Source organism: Danio rerio, chromosome 3, assembly GCF_052040795.2.
Source record: "Danio rerio strain M-AB ecotype USA chromosome 3, GRCz13ab, whole genome shotgun sequence".
Taxonomy (NCBI): Eukaryota; Metazoa; Chordata; class Actinopteri; order Cypriniformes; family Danionidae; genus Danio; species Danio rerio.
This window is the reverse complement of record NC_141023.1, coordinates 2,630,558-2,647,161: the sequence shown is the minus strand read 5'-3', so window position 1 is coordinate 2,647,161 and position 16,604 is coordinate 2,630,558. Positions and strand designations below refer to the sequence as shown.

The window sequence follows — 16,604 nt, the reverse complement described above, 5'->3', positions numbered from 1 at the left end:
CTTGCTCCTTCTTATCTGCTCTCACTTCTGCAGATCTATGTGCCCTCCAGAAACTTGCGTTCTGTGAATGAACGTCGCCTCGTGGTTCCATCCCAAAGAGGGAAGAAATCACTTTCGCGAACGCTCACGCTCAATCTGCCCAGTTGGTGGAATGAACTCCCTAACTGCATCAGAACAGCAGAGTCACTCGCTATTTTCAAGAAACGCCTAAAAACTCAACTATTTACTCTCCACTACACTTCCTAATCTGCAATTGCCTCTCTGAATATCACACTAACTGTACCCCCTCAAAAAAAATTTAAAAATACTAATACTACTAATACTTCCCTTCTTAGACTTTACAGACCTGAAACTTGCCTATAGCACTTATTCATTGTTGCTCTTATAGTTGTGTAAATTGCTTCCTTGTCCTCATTTGTAAGTCACTTTGGATAAAAGCGTCTGCTAAATGACTAAATGTAAATGTAAATGTACATTTACTTAAAGGAAACTTATATCCAGCTGAGCTTATGTGAGATTGTCCACAAGATGTGAATTGTGCCAACCTTACAAGGTCTTGAAGAGATGACGCCAAGCCATCAAAGACATGATACTAACCCTATGAGGAATTCTAGGACAGCACAGTCTTAAAGAGCCATGAAACCCCCTGTTTCAGCAGGATGTTTTCACACCTCTAGTTTGGAAAAAAGTCAGGAAAGTGGGTCTGTCTAGCTCTGTTTGGGTGGGAGTGTCTGGGGAGGAAAATGGGAAGGGTTTGAAAAAAATGGGTTTGCCATTTGGGCACGAGCTGAGGACAGAGGAAAAACAAACACACACGCAGGGGAGAAAGACAGTGTGTTTAATGACGGCGAAATGTTTGATACCGCACGTCCTATAAGAGAAAAAACCTCTGCATTTCTCTGTAACTCCGATGCACTCGGTAGGTCAGAAAGCGGTGTGTGTGTAGACTATCCTGTCACAAAATGCGTCGAAAATTAAACATGACGGTTTGCAATAGTTTGCTTACAGTGTTCACATGTTTACGACAGAAAAGTATTTACAGTGGATCTTTCAGAAACAAAACCTTCACTGCAGCACATTATAAACACAACACTGACGACTCGTATCTCCAAACAATTCTTCTTCTTTCCCACTACTTTTGGCAACATGACGTGTCTTCTCTCTGCCGTCTGAACACTGTTTCACGTACAGTCTTTGAAGCTAACATGCATATTAATGAAGTTGCAGCGCAAACATAGTGGAGCGCGCTGATTAGTTTGAACCAAGCCTTACTCATGAATGAATGCAGCACACTCAGAGATGTAATACGGGACTCCCAGGTACAGACGTTCAGTCTACACACTGGAACATATGAGATATATGTGCCCTAATAGTGTTTTTAGCAGTGTGGGACACATATACGACTGTCAACAGCTCAACACATGCGTGACCCTTTAGCCAATACACAAACTATTCTTAATGTTTATAATGAACAGATCAATTCATTGTAGATGTATGGCACACATTACCATCACCTTTTTGAAATGTACACTATATATTGTGTAGCTGCAAGTTTACACATGCATATCTACTGTCCACCCTTTTGACTGAAACGTAATAACGTGCACCTTTATTCAAACAGTGCAATAAAGATCCAATCATAAAGATAATTTTTTTGCAAACCACTTTCGTTTACATTTCCTGGAACTGCTACCCGGTCGAAGAAAATGAACACATGCGAAAGTGAACTCTCGCATAATGATTAAACACTTCCATCCAACTTCATATAAATAGCAAAAAGTGCTACAATTCTCATCTCAGTCGTCGTTTTTGTCTGGACATGGCTGAATGACAATCATCACCACCTTCTGATCTTATCACTGCTCCTGGAAAAAAAAAAAGAAGATTAAATCGACAGCAGTATTCTTCGGTAGGTTAAAGATTAAGAGTGATCATAACATTACCAAATAATTTGTGATTCTGCATTAAAAGCTCTACGTTTCTGAATTTTCTTCCAGCTCTATTCTGAGGGTTTTGACTGGATCAAGATGCTGCCAATCATTAAAGCTCTTCTGATTTTAGCAGCTCTTGGACAGGTGAGGTCCAGTTTCAGTATGAATATTAAAGACATCAGTGTTCATGATGTGCTCAGTAGCCTTATTATCATCAATATTGCTGCAGGATCACACGACAGCTGAAGGAAAGAATCTGGATATGGCGCTGAAATCTGTTGATGATCAATATGAGGGCTGCGTTAATAACATGACTCGTATGGTGACAACGGTGTATATGAAGAAGGAAACATCTGATCCTAAATCTAATTTCACAAAAGCTTGGGAAGACGGTGTAAAGAAAGCCAAAACTCCAACAGATGCAAACTTGAAAATGAATCATTCAATCGCCATTTATGTGTACACTGATGATCGAGTGTACAGCACGTTCAATAGGGCTGTCGGTAGTGATAAGAACAGATACAAAGCTAAGAAATACAGCTGGTATTCACTTCACTTTTGGTTAACGGAAGCCGTACAGATTCTGAGAAAAAACCAAGGCGTGTGTAAGACATCATATCGGGGTACAAAATTCACGTACAGCACCAAGAATGTTGTTGGCAAAGAGGTTCGTTTCGGATCATTTGCATCCTCCTCTTTTAAACGAGCAGTAGCAATTCAATTTGGAGACAAGTCTTGCTTTGTGATCTACACTTGTCAAGGTGCTGATGTGCAGAAGTACTCTAAATATCCTTTAGAACAAGAGGTGCTGATTCCCCCTTATGAGACGTTCACAGTCACAGCTGTCAAAACTAAAACAGATGACCCAAATCTGTGGTGTGACTCTGTGTTTACTTTGAGGAGCGTCAGAATAGTAAGCAATGTCAACTGTGCCGCCGCATCCAGCAGTGGGAAACCAGTTGCTTTCCTCAGTGTTGTGTCAATTTCAGCTTTACTTTGCTACGTGTTTAAGTACTAGCCAGCTAACCCCTTTCATTTAAAAATAATACCTTGAATTATACGAACACGGATATCAAATTGTTGCTAACACGCATGTACGTATTTGTAATTACAATGACAAAAAAATAATAATGTAAGCTTGACATTATTTTAAAATGAAATTGTATGCACTGTAAAAAAAAAACTAATTTTACAGAAAAAATCCTCTAAATTTTTTACAGTAATTTTTTGTCATTTCACATTATATTCAAAACTTAGTAAAATGACAACCAATCTCTCTAAATTAACCGTTTGACTTTCATTTTAGGTACTTTACTATTAAAGACATATTACCGACAATTTTGTTTTTTATACAGGGAAATTACAGTATTATTTATACAGTATTTTTTCTGTTATTTTAAATTATATTCAAAAGTTCGTAAAAACTACAAACATTATCTGTAAATTAACAGCTTGACTGTTATTTTATGTACTATATAATTAATGACAAATTACAGCAATTTGTCTGTTTTATACAATAAAATTGACGTATTATTTACAGTGTTTTTTCCTGTTTAAGTACATTTAAAATTACATAAAATTAAAGTAATAAATTGTAATTACTTTCTCTGTAAAAAAAAATTAAAAAAAACGTAAAAAAAAAAAGGTCAAATGACTGGCAGCTATGGCTGCCAAACAAAAACCATAAAATTAAGACTTTTCCTTGATTATTACTATCAAATCCATTTAATAAAGTAACATGCTAAGAGCGCTCACATACACCTGTTTCAGATTCCGCTGATTGCACACACACAGTCGGAGGATCGTTATGAACTGATTAGATGCACTTTAAAAGCAGCACAGACGCACGCACCAATTGCCTAGTCTTGTTATACTGCTACTGTGAACATTATGACGTGTTTCTCTTCTTTGGCCTTGCTTTGTTTGTTAATTGTTTACGTTGTTTGCTGCCAGGACTGATCATTTGCTTGTTAATTGACCATGACTCTAGATTCGCTGCATACATCTGTATGCAGTTTGCCCCTGTGTTGACTTTGGCTTGCCTGACCATCTCTGTGTAATAAACCTGCATTTGAATCTGCACTTCTTTGTCAGGGTCCCCTTCACGTTACAGTTCCATTTCATTTAAGATTTGGAACTGAATTATTTCATACAACTTAAACCACTACATGTTTTAAAGTAATACTATTCAATAAAATGTGATGTTATAGTTGTGAGAATTGTAATCAGTTAAATAAAACTGTTAAATTACGATCATGAGCATGTCTTGGCATTTTAAAAAAGGGCGTTTAATTGTAAAAAAAATTAAATAACATTGTTTTCTCTTGAACTTTTAGTGCAGTCACTTTATTGATGGTGTTCGATCATAATAATCTAGGAAAAGTCTTTAAAATAACAGTGTTTCTCTGTAAAACTCTTATTGTGTTACTTTATTAAATGGATTTGATCGTAATAATCTAGGAAAAGTCTATAAAATAACAGTGTTTTTCTGTAAACATTTTAATGAAAATATCTGTGGATTTATTATTTTTTGCACTTTATTTAAACAAAGAAATTTTACCGTAATTTTATGGTTTTTGTTTGGCAGCCGTAGCTGCCAGTCATTTAACCTTTTTTTTTAAAGATTTTTTTTTTACAGTGTGTGTAAAAATCCAAATATGAACTTGTATGTCATAAACTGTATGTAAAATGCAAATACTGCCATGGGTCATATTTCTGTGTGGGTACTGCATGTTTCTTGGGTTTGATCACATCATTAAAAGCACCTTTGTTTTTAAAGCAAATCCATCTCTCAGATCATTTTTCTCTCTCCCGATTTCTCTTTGATGAACAACATGCTGTTATTTTAAGTTTCAGTGAAAATAAAAACTAATGGAAAAACACGACTGCATCTTGTGATTTTTTTATATTTCTGATCTGTCAAGACAACATAATACACGGGTAAAGGTTAGTACTCGGTTTCCTCTGCATTGTGTACAGTATAGATCAGATCTGACTCCAAATCACGCCTTGGACAGATCACTTTATTCTGGTAAACAGAGTAAAAACACAGGGATCAGTTACCACAGTCTAACAAGTCGTCCTGCGATTTTGGGAGCATATTAGCAATTCTAAAGTTGGATGCACTCAGAAAAGATACACTGTGTGAATAATAAAAAGACCAACAAATCACTCACCATGATTCATGTCTAATACGAAAGTGAAAGCATGCTGAAATATCACAGAGAGCTGTTTATCTGTAAGGACCATTGACAGAAATTACCATCTGATCATTTTTTTCATATTTTAATCTTATAATATGTTGTATTAGGCTGATTGTTTTGCTGTTCATTTCTGAACAGAGAAAGATTCACACTGATCTTATTGAGCCAGCAATAAGTCAGACTTGTGTCCAGTGCCGGTTGGACTTCGGCAGGGCTGCCCTTTGTCACCAATTTTGTTACTAATTTTTATGGACAGAATTTCAAGGTGAGCCTCGGCTGGGTCATTTGGCGTTTCTGTGTGGAGTTTGCATGTTCTCCCTGCCTTAGCGTGGGTTTCCCCCACAGTTCATGCGGTACAGGTGAATTGGGTAGGCTAAATTGTCCGTAGTGTATGAGTGTGTGTGTGTGAATGTGGATGTTTCCCGGAGAAGGGTTGCGGCTGGAAAGGCATCAGCTGTGTAAAAACTAGCTGGATAAGTTGGCAGTTCATTCCGCTGTGGCTACCCCAAATTAATAAAGGGACTAAGCCGACAAGAAAATGAATGAATGAATGAATGAATTTCAAGGTGCAGACTTGGACTGGAGGAGGTCCGGTTCGGGGACCACAGAATTTCATCTCTGTTATTCGCAAACGATGTTGTTCTGTGGCTTCATCGAACATTGACCTTCAGCATGCACTGGGGCAGTTTGCAGCTGAGTGTGACGTGGCTGGGATGAGAATCAGCACCTCCAAGTCCGAGGCCATGGTGCTCCACTGGAAAAAGGTGGTTTGCCATCTCCAGGTTGGAGATAAAAGTCCTTACCCCAGGTGGAGGAGCTCAAGTATCTCTGTTTTGTTCACGAGTGAGGGAAGGATGGAGCAAGAGATTGACAGGCGGATCGGTGCAGTGGCAGCAGTAATGCGGTTGATGTACCGGTCCGTTGTGGTATAAAAGGAGCTGAGCCGAAAGGCAAACTATGGCGATTGATCTGTTGCGATGATTCTACAGTTGCTATGGCAACGTGACAACTATAGCGATTGATCTGTTGCGATGATTCTACAGTTGCTATGGCAACGTGACAACTATAGCGATTTATCTGTTGCGATAATTCTACAGTTGCTATGGTAGCAGAACAACTTTAGCAATTGATCTGTTGCGATGATTCTACAGTTGCTATGGTAACATGACAACTATAGCGTTGATCTGTTGCTCTGATTTTATAGTTGCTATGGTAACACAACAAATATAGCGATTAATCTGTTGCGATCATTCTACAGTTGCTATGGTAGCAGGACAACTATATCGATTGATCTGTTGCGATGATTCTACAGTTGCTATGGTAACAACAAATATAGCGATTAATCTGTTGCGATGATTCTACAGTTGCTATGGTAACAACAAATATAGCAATTAATCTGTTGCGATGATTCTACAGTTGCTATGGTAGCAGGACAACTATAGAGATTGATCTGTTGCGATTATACTACAGCTGCTATGGTAGCACAACTACAGTAATATAAGCAAATTACCCAATACTCTAGTTTTCTACAACTATATGGTATAATATACTACAGTTTTTACTACAGTAAACTGTGGTGTATTAAAGTATACTATTACAGTTTATCAGTTCAGTACTATTCCAGTTTTTCCACAGCCTTCATAAACATTGAGTTGTAGATACTAAAATATAGAGCATGTAACACTTTACTACACAGCTCAAAAACACTAAAGCATTACTATAGTATTTTTTCACCTGGGATGAGTAAATGCAGTTTACCTCGAGGACTTAAAACCATATCTTATTAAAATCCAGTATTATTTTGCCCATTACAGATCGAGATCTTTCACTGCATACTGTCCTCTTTTCCTTCATCCATCTATTGCTTGTTTTAGAGTCAATTACTCCTTCAAACACTAATGCAGAACAATACCTGAAGGAATAATTGATAATGAGCGTTGAGTTACAAGAATGTAACACACACCCGAGGTGGCGATGCAGTCAGTTTCTCCCACATCTCCTCCTTCTGTTGTGTTTTCATGTCATTTTTTACTGTTGATGTTGTGTAATAACTCTTATCATTCAGCGGAGTGATATGGAGCTGCAATGACCTCAAAACCTGCTGGAACTACTTTAGCTGTATTTATCTGATAATAACCAAACACCTTAGAGCAGGGGTGTCCAAACTCGGTCTTGAAGGGCCGGTGTCCTGCAGGTTTTTGTTCCAACCCCAATTAAACACACCTAACCAGCTGATTAAGCTCTTTCTAGGTGTACTAGAAATTTTCAGGCAGGTGTGCCTATGAACAGGACAGATTTTGGACACCCCTGCCATAGGGTGTTCATCAGCCAATCAGAATCAAGCATTCAGTAGACCTGTAGTATGAAATAAATAAGGACTAACTTACGATAAGCCATTGAATTGTTAGACAATGGCGCTTATCCAATGTTAAGACAATGGTAAGCTTCTAGAGTGCATTACTTTCTAATAACTCAATGGTGTTTTGTGTATTAAATTATATTTTTTCCACACCTAAAAACAGTGTTAAAGAAGAAGAATATCAACACAAACAGCACACAACAGCGAGTAATGAGGCTTGAAATCATTCATTGGTCAAATAAAGGAGAAGAGCACAGATCACAAACATCCTGATGAGGAAAATATGATTACGACAGTGATTATCAAAGACATACAGATATCAGCAAAGGCACTGAACGTTTCTCAGTCTGACTCGTGTTCCCTGAGACGACACATCATCATATAAAAAAATCATCTACACGTTTACATCTGAAGCTCTGCTGATGGTCATGCTGGTGTTGTTCAGCAGGGTGATAGTGATTGCACTGCAAATATTGATTGTCTAGATTGGAGTCTTGTTTCTGGTCTAAACAACTAAAAAAAGTTTTAAATTTGCTGAATTTTCTGGACAGGCACAAAATATAGTTTCTGTTTCAGAAATAATCTAAAGTCTAAAATTAAGTGGGTTTTTCTTTTACACAAGCTAATTATTCTGTACGCAAAATAATCTTGATTCGAAATGAAATCTGTATTGTTTTACTTCTCACCGGTGGATTATTTTGCAGAAACTCAAAACTCACACAAGTTACAATACTCCTAAAGCAATTCTGGTGACAAATTTTGGGTCAAATATGGAGAAACTACATTTTGATGCTATAAACTTAATTGAAAAAATTAACCCAACAGTTGTAGATCCATATATCGACCCAAAAGTGAGTTTAAACAACCCAGCATTTCCTTTCGTTTATAGAGCGCTTCCTTATTAATACTCCACAGTGTGCACTTACAAAAAAAGAAATGAAAAAAAAAAAAAAATATATATATATATATATATATATATATATATATATATATATATATATATATATATATATATATATATATATATATATATATATATATATTTTTTTTTTTTGTACACACTGGATTATTAATATAAAAATATAAAAATTAAACGGTCAATCGGGATTATATATTGAAGCTCAAAAATCCCAATTAAAATTGTCATAGTTGATTTATTATATGTATATAATGTATATAAATAAATATATATATATATTTATTTATATATATATATATATATATATATATATATATATATAAATATATATATATATATATATATATATATATATATATATATATATATATATATAAATATATATATATATATATATATATATATATATATATATAAATATATATATATATATATATATATATATATATATATATATATATATATATATATATATATAAAAAAAAAATATATAAAAAAAATATAAAAATATAAAAAATAAATCAACTATGACAATTTTGACAATCATAATTTGCATAGTTCGGATTTTTTTCCAAAATCACAATATCACTTATGATTGATCATTTTATTTAACTTTTTTTCTCATGGGCTTTTACATATTCACTGCATAAATAATGCAGTGTGCACAAACCCCAGAATCCCAAATTTCATGTTATAAACTTGATATAAAAAAAATGGAGCCAAACATTTGTTTGATGGGTTTGTCCATATATTGACCCAAACACGAGTTTAAACAACCCAGCAGTTTTAATATAGTGTGTGTTGTTTTGTTCTCAGGGGCCTCCATAGAAATAATCCACAATGTGCACAAATGGGAAAAAACTAAATAAATAACTCAAATAAAAAAAAAAATGACGATTTTTCTGAAGAATTTGACATTTTAAGTCAGAATTACAATATCACCCATGATTGACCTTTTTTTTTTTTTAAATATGAATTATGGACTTTTATAGGAATAATCCACAGTGTGCACTGACAACAATAACAATATTAATAAATCGTTGTAATTTGAATAATTTGAAATAGCTTAGGTCAAAATTATGATTTTATTTATGATGGACCATTTTATTTAAATTGTTTTATGTTATTATTTTTGTAAAAATCTACAGTGTGCACTAACAAAACAACTAAATAATAATAATAACAATAATAATAATAATAATAATAATAATAATAAACTACCATGATCATTTTTACTGAAATCGTAACTTTAATAATTTTTATTTAACCATTAAATTTTAACATTTTTAATATGTGCTTTTATACAATTAATCTACACTGTAAAAAAAAACACCTGTAATTTTACAGTTTATCTCCGGCTGCTAGGGTGCTGAAAATAAACCGTAAAATAACAGCCATTAAATTACAGAGATTTACTGTAAAATAACAGAGGTTGAATTACAGAAATTTGAATGTAAGTAAGTTTCTGTAATTTAATATCTGTTATTTTACAGCAAATTTTAGTTATTTAATGTCCGGTATTTTACAGTAAATTTCTGTAATTTAAATGTACGGTATTTCACAGTAAATTTCTGTAATTTAATGTCTGGTATTTTACAGTAAGTTTCTGTATTTTAATATCCATTATTTTACGGTAAATTTCTGTAATTTAATGCCCGTATTTTACAGTAAATTTCATTTTTTTGATGTCCAGTATTTTACAGCAAGTTTCGGTTATTTAATGTCCAGTATTTTACATTAAATTTCTGTAATGTAATATCCGGTATTTTACAGTAATTTTCTGTCATTTAACATCCATTATTTTACGGTAAATTTCTGTTATTTATTGTCCGTTATTTTACAGTAAATTTTTGTAATTTAATGTCCGTTATTTTACAGTAAATTTCTGTAATTTAACGTTTGATATTTTACAGTAAATTTCTGTAATTTAATGTCTGGTATTTTACTGAAAATTTCTGTAATTTAATATTCGTTATTTTACAGCAAATTTCTGTTATATAATGTTCGGTATTTTACAGTAAATCTGTTATTGAATGTCTGTTATTTTACAGTAAATTTCTGTAATTTAATATTCGTTATTTTACGGTAAATTTCTGTTATTTAATGTCCATTATTTTACATTAAATTTCTGTAATTTAATGTCTGTTACTTTACAGTAAATTTCTGTTAATTAATGTCCGTTAATTTACAGTAAATTTCTGTAATTTAATGTCTGGTATTTTACTGAAAATTTCTGTAATTTAATATTCGTTATTTTACAGCAAATTTCTGTTATATAATGTTCGGTATTTTACAGTAAATCTGTTATTGAATGTCTGTTATTTTACAGTAAATTTCTGTAATTTAATATCCGTTATTTTACGGTAAATTTCTGTTATTTAATGTCCATTATTTTACATTAAATTTCTGTAATTTAATGTCTGTTACTTTACAGTAAATTTCTGTTAATTAATGTCCGTTAATTTACAGTAAATTTCTGTAATTTAATGTCTGGTATTTTACTGAAAATTTCTGTAATTTAATATTCGTTATTTTACAGCAAATTTCTGTTATATAATGTTCGGTATTTTACAGTAAATCTGTAATTGAATGTCTGTTATTTTACAGTAAATTTCTGTAATTTAATATCCGTTATTTTACGGTAAATTTCTGTTATTTAATGTCCGTTACTTTACAGTAAATTTCTGTTAATTAATGTCCGTTAATTTACAGTAAATTTCTGTAATTTAATGTCCGTTACTTTACAGTAAATTTCTGGTAATGTCCGGTATTTTATGTTTTTTTTTAAATATAATAAACTGTAAAATTACTGATTTTTTTAAAGAATTGTACAGTGTGCACTAACAAAATAATAATAATAATAATAATTAATAATTATAATTAAATAATAATTATAATTAAAAAATCAACCATCTATTTCGTCTAAATCGTAACTTGAATCATTTAAAATTTCATGATTTCATTTATGGTTTACCATTTAATTTATGGGTTTTTCGTAGTAATAATCCAAAGTGTGCACAAATAATAATAATAATAATAATAATAATAATAATAAATCACCCAAGATGATTTTCAAGTTATAATTTGAACATTTTGAAATTTTTTGGTCAGACTTGATTAAATTTCTATGTTTTATTTTCTTATGGTCTTTTAGAGTAATGACTGCACAGTGGATGCTGATCTACAGTCTACATTCATCAGTCAGAAAGTAAAACCAAGCTCCTCATATATGGAGTTTCTGCATGTTTCTCAGTGAGACTGATCTGGAGTCAGGTTTTTCAGGGCTGGAAGAGTTGTGGCTTCATGTGGACGAAGCTGAAGTTGTACCGCTCCGGAAGGCCGGTGTGTGTGGTACTGTTAAAGTCCGTCCAGCTGAACGCAGGCAGGTCTCCTCCCGCTGTGGTCGGACCATTGATCGCCTCTGCCATGAAGCCCCTAGCCAAACGTACATCCGTCACCTGTTGGAGGACACAACACACTTTCACACTGCGCTTAACACTGAAAACATCAGAATTCACCAAGAAAGAACTACTAGAATTGCAATATTGGTCATTCTGCCTATTTTCATACAAGACGTCTTATTTCCATTCATAGCTTTTAGATATTAAATCAAAGGTCCTGTGAAGTGCTTTGAAATGTGCATTTTTTATTGGATGTTTTTTTTTTAAACATTCTCTTCATGGTATTGAGATTACATCAAACATCAAATAAAAAATGCACAATTCAAAGCACTTGATGAGATCTTTAAAGTGTAAAAGATGTAATTCAATGTCTGGTATTTTATAGTAAATTTCTGTTTTTAATATCTGGTATTTTACAGTAAATTTTAGTTATTTAATGTCCGTTATTTTACAGTAAATTTCTGTAATTTAATGTCTGGTATTTTACCGTATATTTCTGCAATTTAATGTCTGTTATTTTACGGTAAATTTCTGTAATTTAATGTCCGTTATTTTTACAGTAAATTTCTGTAATTTAATGTCCATTATTTTTACAGTAAATTTCTGTAATTTAATGTCTGGTATTTTATGGTAAATTTCTGTAATTTAATATCCGTTATTTTACAGTAAATTTCTGTAATTTAATGTCCGTTATTTTTACAGTAAATTTCTGTAATTTAATGTCTGGTATTTTACCGTATATTTCTGTAATTTAATGTCCATTATTTTTCAGTAAATTTCTGTGATTTGATGTTTGGTATTCTTTAGTAAATTTCTGTAATTTAATGTCCATTATTTTTTACAGTAGATTTCTGTGATTTAATGTCCAGTATTTTACAGTAAATTTCTGTACTTTAATATCCGTTATTTTACGGTAAATTTCTGTAATTTAATGTCCAGTATTTTACAGTAAATTTCTGTAATTTAATATCCGTTATTTTACAGTAAATTTCTGTAATTTAATGTCTGTTGTTTTACAGTTAATTTCTATATATTAATGTCCGTTATTTTACAGTTAATTTCTATAATTTAATGTCCGTTATTTTACAGTAAATTTCTGTAATTTAATATCTGTTATTTTACAGTTAATTTCTGCAATTTAATGTCCAGTATTTTACGGTAAATTTCTGTAATTTAATATCCGTTATTTTACAGTAAATTTCTGTAATTTAATGTCTGTTATTTTACAGTTAATTTCTATAATTTAATATTCGTTATTTTACAGTAAATTTCTGTAATTTAATATCCCTTATTTTACAGTAAATTTATGTAATTTAATGTCCAGTATTTTACTGTAAATTTCTGTAATTTAATATCCGTTAATTTACAGTAAATTTCTGTAATTTATTGTCTGTTATTTTACAGTTAATTTCTGTAATGTAATATCTGTTATTTTACATTAAATTTCTGTAATTTAATGTCTGGTATTTTACAGTTAATTGCTGTAATTCAATGTCTAGTATTTTACGCAAAATTTTTGTAATCTAAAATCCGTTATTTTACAGTAAATTTCTGTAATTTAATATCCATTATTTTCCTGTAAATTTCTGTAATTTAATGTCTGGAATTTTACTGTAAATTTCTGTAATTTAATATCTGTTTTTTACAGTAAATTTCTGTAATTTAATGTCTGTTATTTTACTGTAAATTTCTGTAATTTAATGTCTGGTATTTTACGGTAAATTTCTGTAATTTAAAATCCGTTATTTTACAGCATATTTCTGTCATTTAATATCAGGTATTTTACAGTAAATTTTTGTAATTTAATATTCATTATTTTCCTGTAAATTTCTGTAATTTAATGTCCGTTATTTTACGGGAAATTTCTGTTATTTAATGTCAGGTATTTTACAATATATTTAAAATTAGTGCTGTGGATCAACAGATTGGATGTGTTGTTCACCTTGGTGTCATAGCAGCCTCCAGGACTCGCCCCGTGTTCTAGCAAGTCGTTTCTGCAGCAGATGGACTTACACGGATCACCCTGAGAGTACGGATCGCTCTTATATTCTGCGGACACAAACACAGGAGAATTACTGCATGATTGAGTGGGTTTATTCTCTCCCACACCAGCCACTCATGGCTATTTCTCTCACCGTATGATAACATCATGACTAGAGAAGCACAAATGATCGACTAGTACTATATACAAAATACAGCAAGTAAATTAATATACGCAGTGCAGTGTGTACCATTGTATCTCATGATGTGTTTGAGCGAGCTCATGTCGGTGACTGCAGACTGGTCTCTGCGGAAGATCTTTGCTCGAGGACAGAGATCGTAGGAGAAATCCTCACCGTACTTCCTCCACATCTCATCATATCCGCTCAGCTCGTAGATGCGCCGGTGGAACGGCACGTTATAGGACGGCCAGTAACCTGCAGACACACACACACTTACTGCAAACTCATAGATATATACATTAGATGTCGCCTGGCCTATTGTTGTCTATTGGACGGAATGCGTCAATAGAGCCGCCATCTTGCAACAGGGTAGCGCTCCTTTGAAATGAATGCGGGACCAATGTACAGTGGAGGACTGTGGCCATGCAAAGCCAGAGATATACACATATAATATTTCCTGGATGTTAGTATGTAATTTTATTTTTCTAATTACGAAAATTATAATTTTACATCACTTTTCTACATTGATGGATCAGTGACCGCACGGGCATTCCTGACAAAAAGCTTGTGTTTGTGTGTACAGAAATGTACTATTCACCCTCCCTGTTAAATCTGATCTAATCATGTCCTGAAACACAGCTCCTCTCCTACTTTCACTTCTCATACTGACGGAGGGAGCGATTCGTTTGTGAATAAATCCCCCGAACGACTCTTTCACTAATGTTAGCCGACAATAATACAAGTTTCTGGCAGCGCAGCATCTCGTTGTCATATTTCTTTTGCATTGTTTGCTGATTTTATTCAACAAAACTAGCATAAGCCGAGTGTTTAGAGCGAGTTGGAGCTGCTTTGCCGTATGGTGAATGCAGTAAGTGACTGTTATCATCAATAACGTTACCTGATTAGCACAAAAGTTCAGAACACACAAAAACAGAAAAAAACGTAATATTACCAATAAAATGTTCTGCCTTTGTGCTTTGTTTTCTTTGTTTGCTCGTTACTACACCCGTAGACAGCGCTAAAGTCCCGCATCTTCACGTAATAACACTGTCTTGACTAGTGCGGTTGAATGACATTTGTACTGGGAGCCCTGTACCAATGTGGCGGCGCTATTGACGCATGCTCAGGGTCCCTATACGATATCTAGTGTATATATCTATGCTGCAAACTAGGCATGGGATGACAACCGCTTTCAAGGTTTGCCGCGGTTTGGAAAGAGTCAACTTTTTAAAACTGCTAGCATTTTCTGTTATACTATTCCTACGGTACACACAAGTTTCATTTTGTATGACTATTTTATTTAGATTTTTAGTGCAACATCATCTAATGGCAGTGGAAACGGGGCCGTAGAATCACACGTCCAAACAGGTTTAGAAATAGAGGAGGCTGGAATGATAGACTTCATATTTCTGGGTGAACTGACCCTGACTGAAGTAACTCCACTCTTGTTTTCATGACTGTTCTTGATGTTTTCAGATCGATAAATCTGTACCAGTGGAGCAAATCAGTAATGATATTTATTTCATCATTACTTGTTTGTTGTTTACTTGTTGTTAGACGTCTTATTTATTTATGGAACAGTCAAATATTGCTTTTCTGAAGCTGTATTGATTGTTTCTAATGGCTGAGATCATTTAAAACATATGTTCCTTATAACATTATTTAAAATATCATAATCATATTAATAATTAATTAATTTAATGTCTGTTATTTTATGGTACATTTCTGTGATTTAATGTCCTTTATTTTTACAGTAAATTTCTGTAATTTATTATCCGTTATTTTACAGTAAATTTCTGTAATTTAATGTCTGGTATTTTACCGTACAGTACAGTAATGATATTTATTTCATCATTACTTGTTTGTTGTTTACTTGTTGTTAGACGTCTTATTTATTTATGCAACAGTCAAATATTACTTTTCTGAAGCTGTACTGATTGTTTCTAATGGCTGAGATCATTTAAAACATATGTTGCTTATAACATTATTTAAAATATCATAATCATATTAATAATTAATTAATTTAATGTCTGTTATTTTACGGTACATTTCTGTGATTTAATGTCCGTTATTTTTACAGTAAATTTCTGTAATTTAATGTCCATTATTTTTACAGTAAATTTCTGTAATTTATTATCCGTTATTTTACAGTAAATTTCTGTAATTTAATGTCTGGTATTTTACAGTAAATTTCTGTAATTTATTATCCGTTATTTTACAGTAAATTTCTGTAATTTAATGTCTGGTATTTTACAGTAAATTTCTGTAATTTATTATCCGTTATTTTACAGTAAATTTCTGTAATTTAATGTCTGGTATTTTACAGTAAATTTCTGTAATTTATTATCCGTTATTTTACAGTAAATTTCTGTAATTTAATGTCTGGTATTTTACAGTAAATTTCTGTAATTTATTATCCGTTATTTTACAGTAAATTTCTGTAATTTAATGTCTGGTATTTTACAGTAAATTTCTGTAATTTAATGTCCATTATTTTTACAGTAAATTTCTGTAATTTATTATCCGTTATTTTACAGTAAATTTCTGTAATTTAATGTCTGGTATTTTACAGTAAATTTCTGTAATTTATTATCCGTTATTTTACAGTAAATTTCTGTAATTTAATGTC

At 32.5% G+C, this 16,604-nt stretch overlaps 2 protein-coding genes and 3 long non-coding RNA genes across 6 annotated transcripts in view; 4 read left to right on the top strand and 1 right to left on the bottom strand.

The window, feature by feature from the left end:
* The window catches only part of LOC147845392 (uncharacterized), a 258,299-nt gene that overhangs the window by 36,697 nt on the left and 204,998 nt on the right, over positions 1–16,604 (top strand). The window lies entirely within an intron of this gene.
* The window catches only part of plbd1a (phospholipase B domain containing 1a), a 522,382-nt gene that overhangs the window by 483,220 nt on the left and 22,558 nt on the right, over positions 1–16,604 (bottom strand). Inside the window, 3 exon segments of one of the 2 annotated variants that reach the window (NM_001130791.1) lie at positions 11,576–11,870; positions 13,756–13,862; positions 14,045–14,230. In NM_001130791.1, the coding sequence (NP_001124263.1) occupies positions 11,691–11,870; positions 13,756–13,862; positions 14,045–14,230 (473 nt within the window). In that variant the 3' untranslated portion in view covers positions 11,576–11,690. 2 annotated transcript variants of the gene reach the window in all.
* Positions 1,769–4,813, top strand: LOC100329579 (ecto-ADP-ribosyltransferase 5). Its single transcript, XM_087243840.1, has 4 exons — positions 1,769–1,909; positions 1,998–2,075; positions 2,161–3,093; positions 4,570–4,813. The coding sequence occupies exons 2-3, from the start codon at positions 2,028–2,030 to the stop codon at positions 2,947–2,949; spliced, it is 837 nt and encodes a 278-aa protein (XP_087099966.1). The 5' UTR covers positions 1,769–1,909; positions 1,998–2,027; the 3' UTR covers positions 2,950–3,093; positions 4,570–4,813.
* Positions 5,299–8,390, top strand: LOC147845396 (uncharacterized). The gene is made up of 2 exons (XR_015480375.1): positions 5,299–7,407; positions 7,463–8,390. It is a non-coding gene; the product is annotated as an uncharacterized LOC147845396 (long non-coding RNA).
* On the top strand, positions 11,567–15,514 carry LOC147845395 (uncharacterized). The gene is made up of 4 exons (XR_015480361.1): positions 11,567–12,049; positions 12,103–12,443; positions 12,621–13,041; positions 13,567–15,514. It is a non-coding gene; the product is annotated as an uncharacterized LOC147845395 (long non-coding RNA).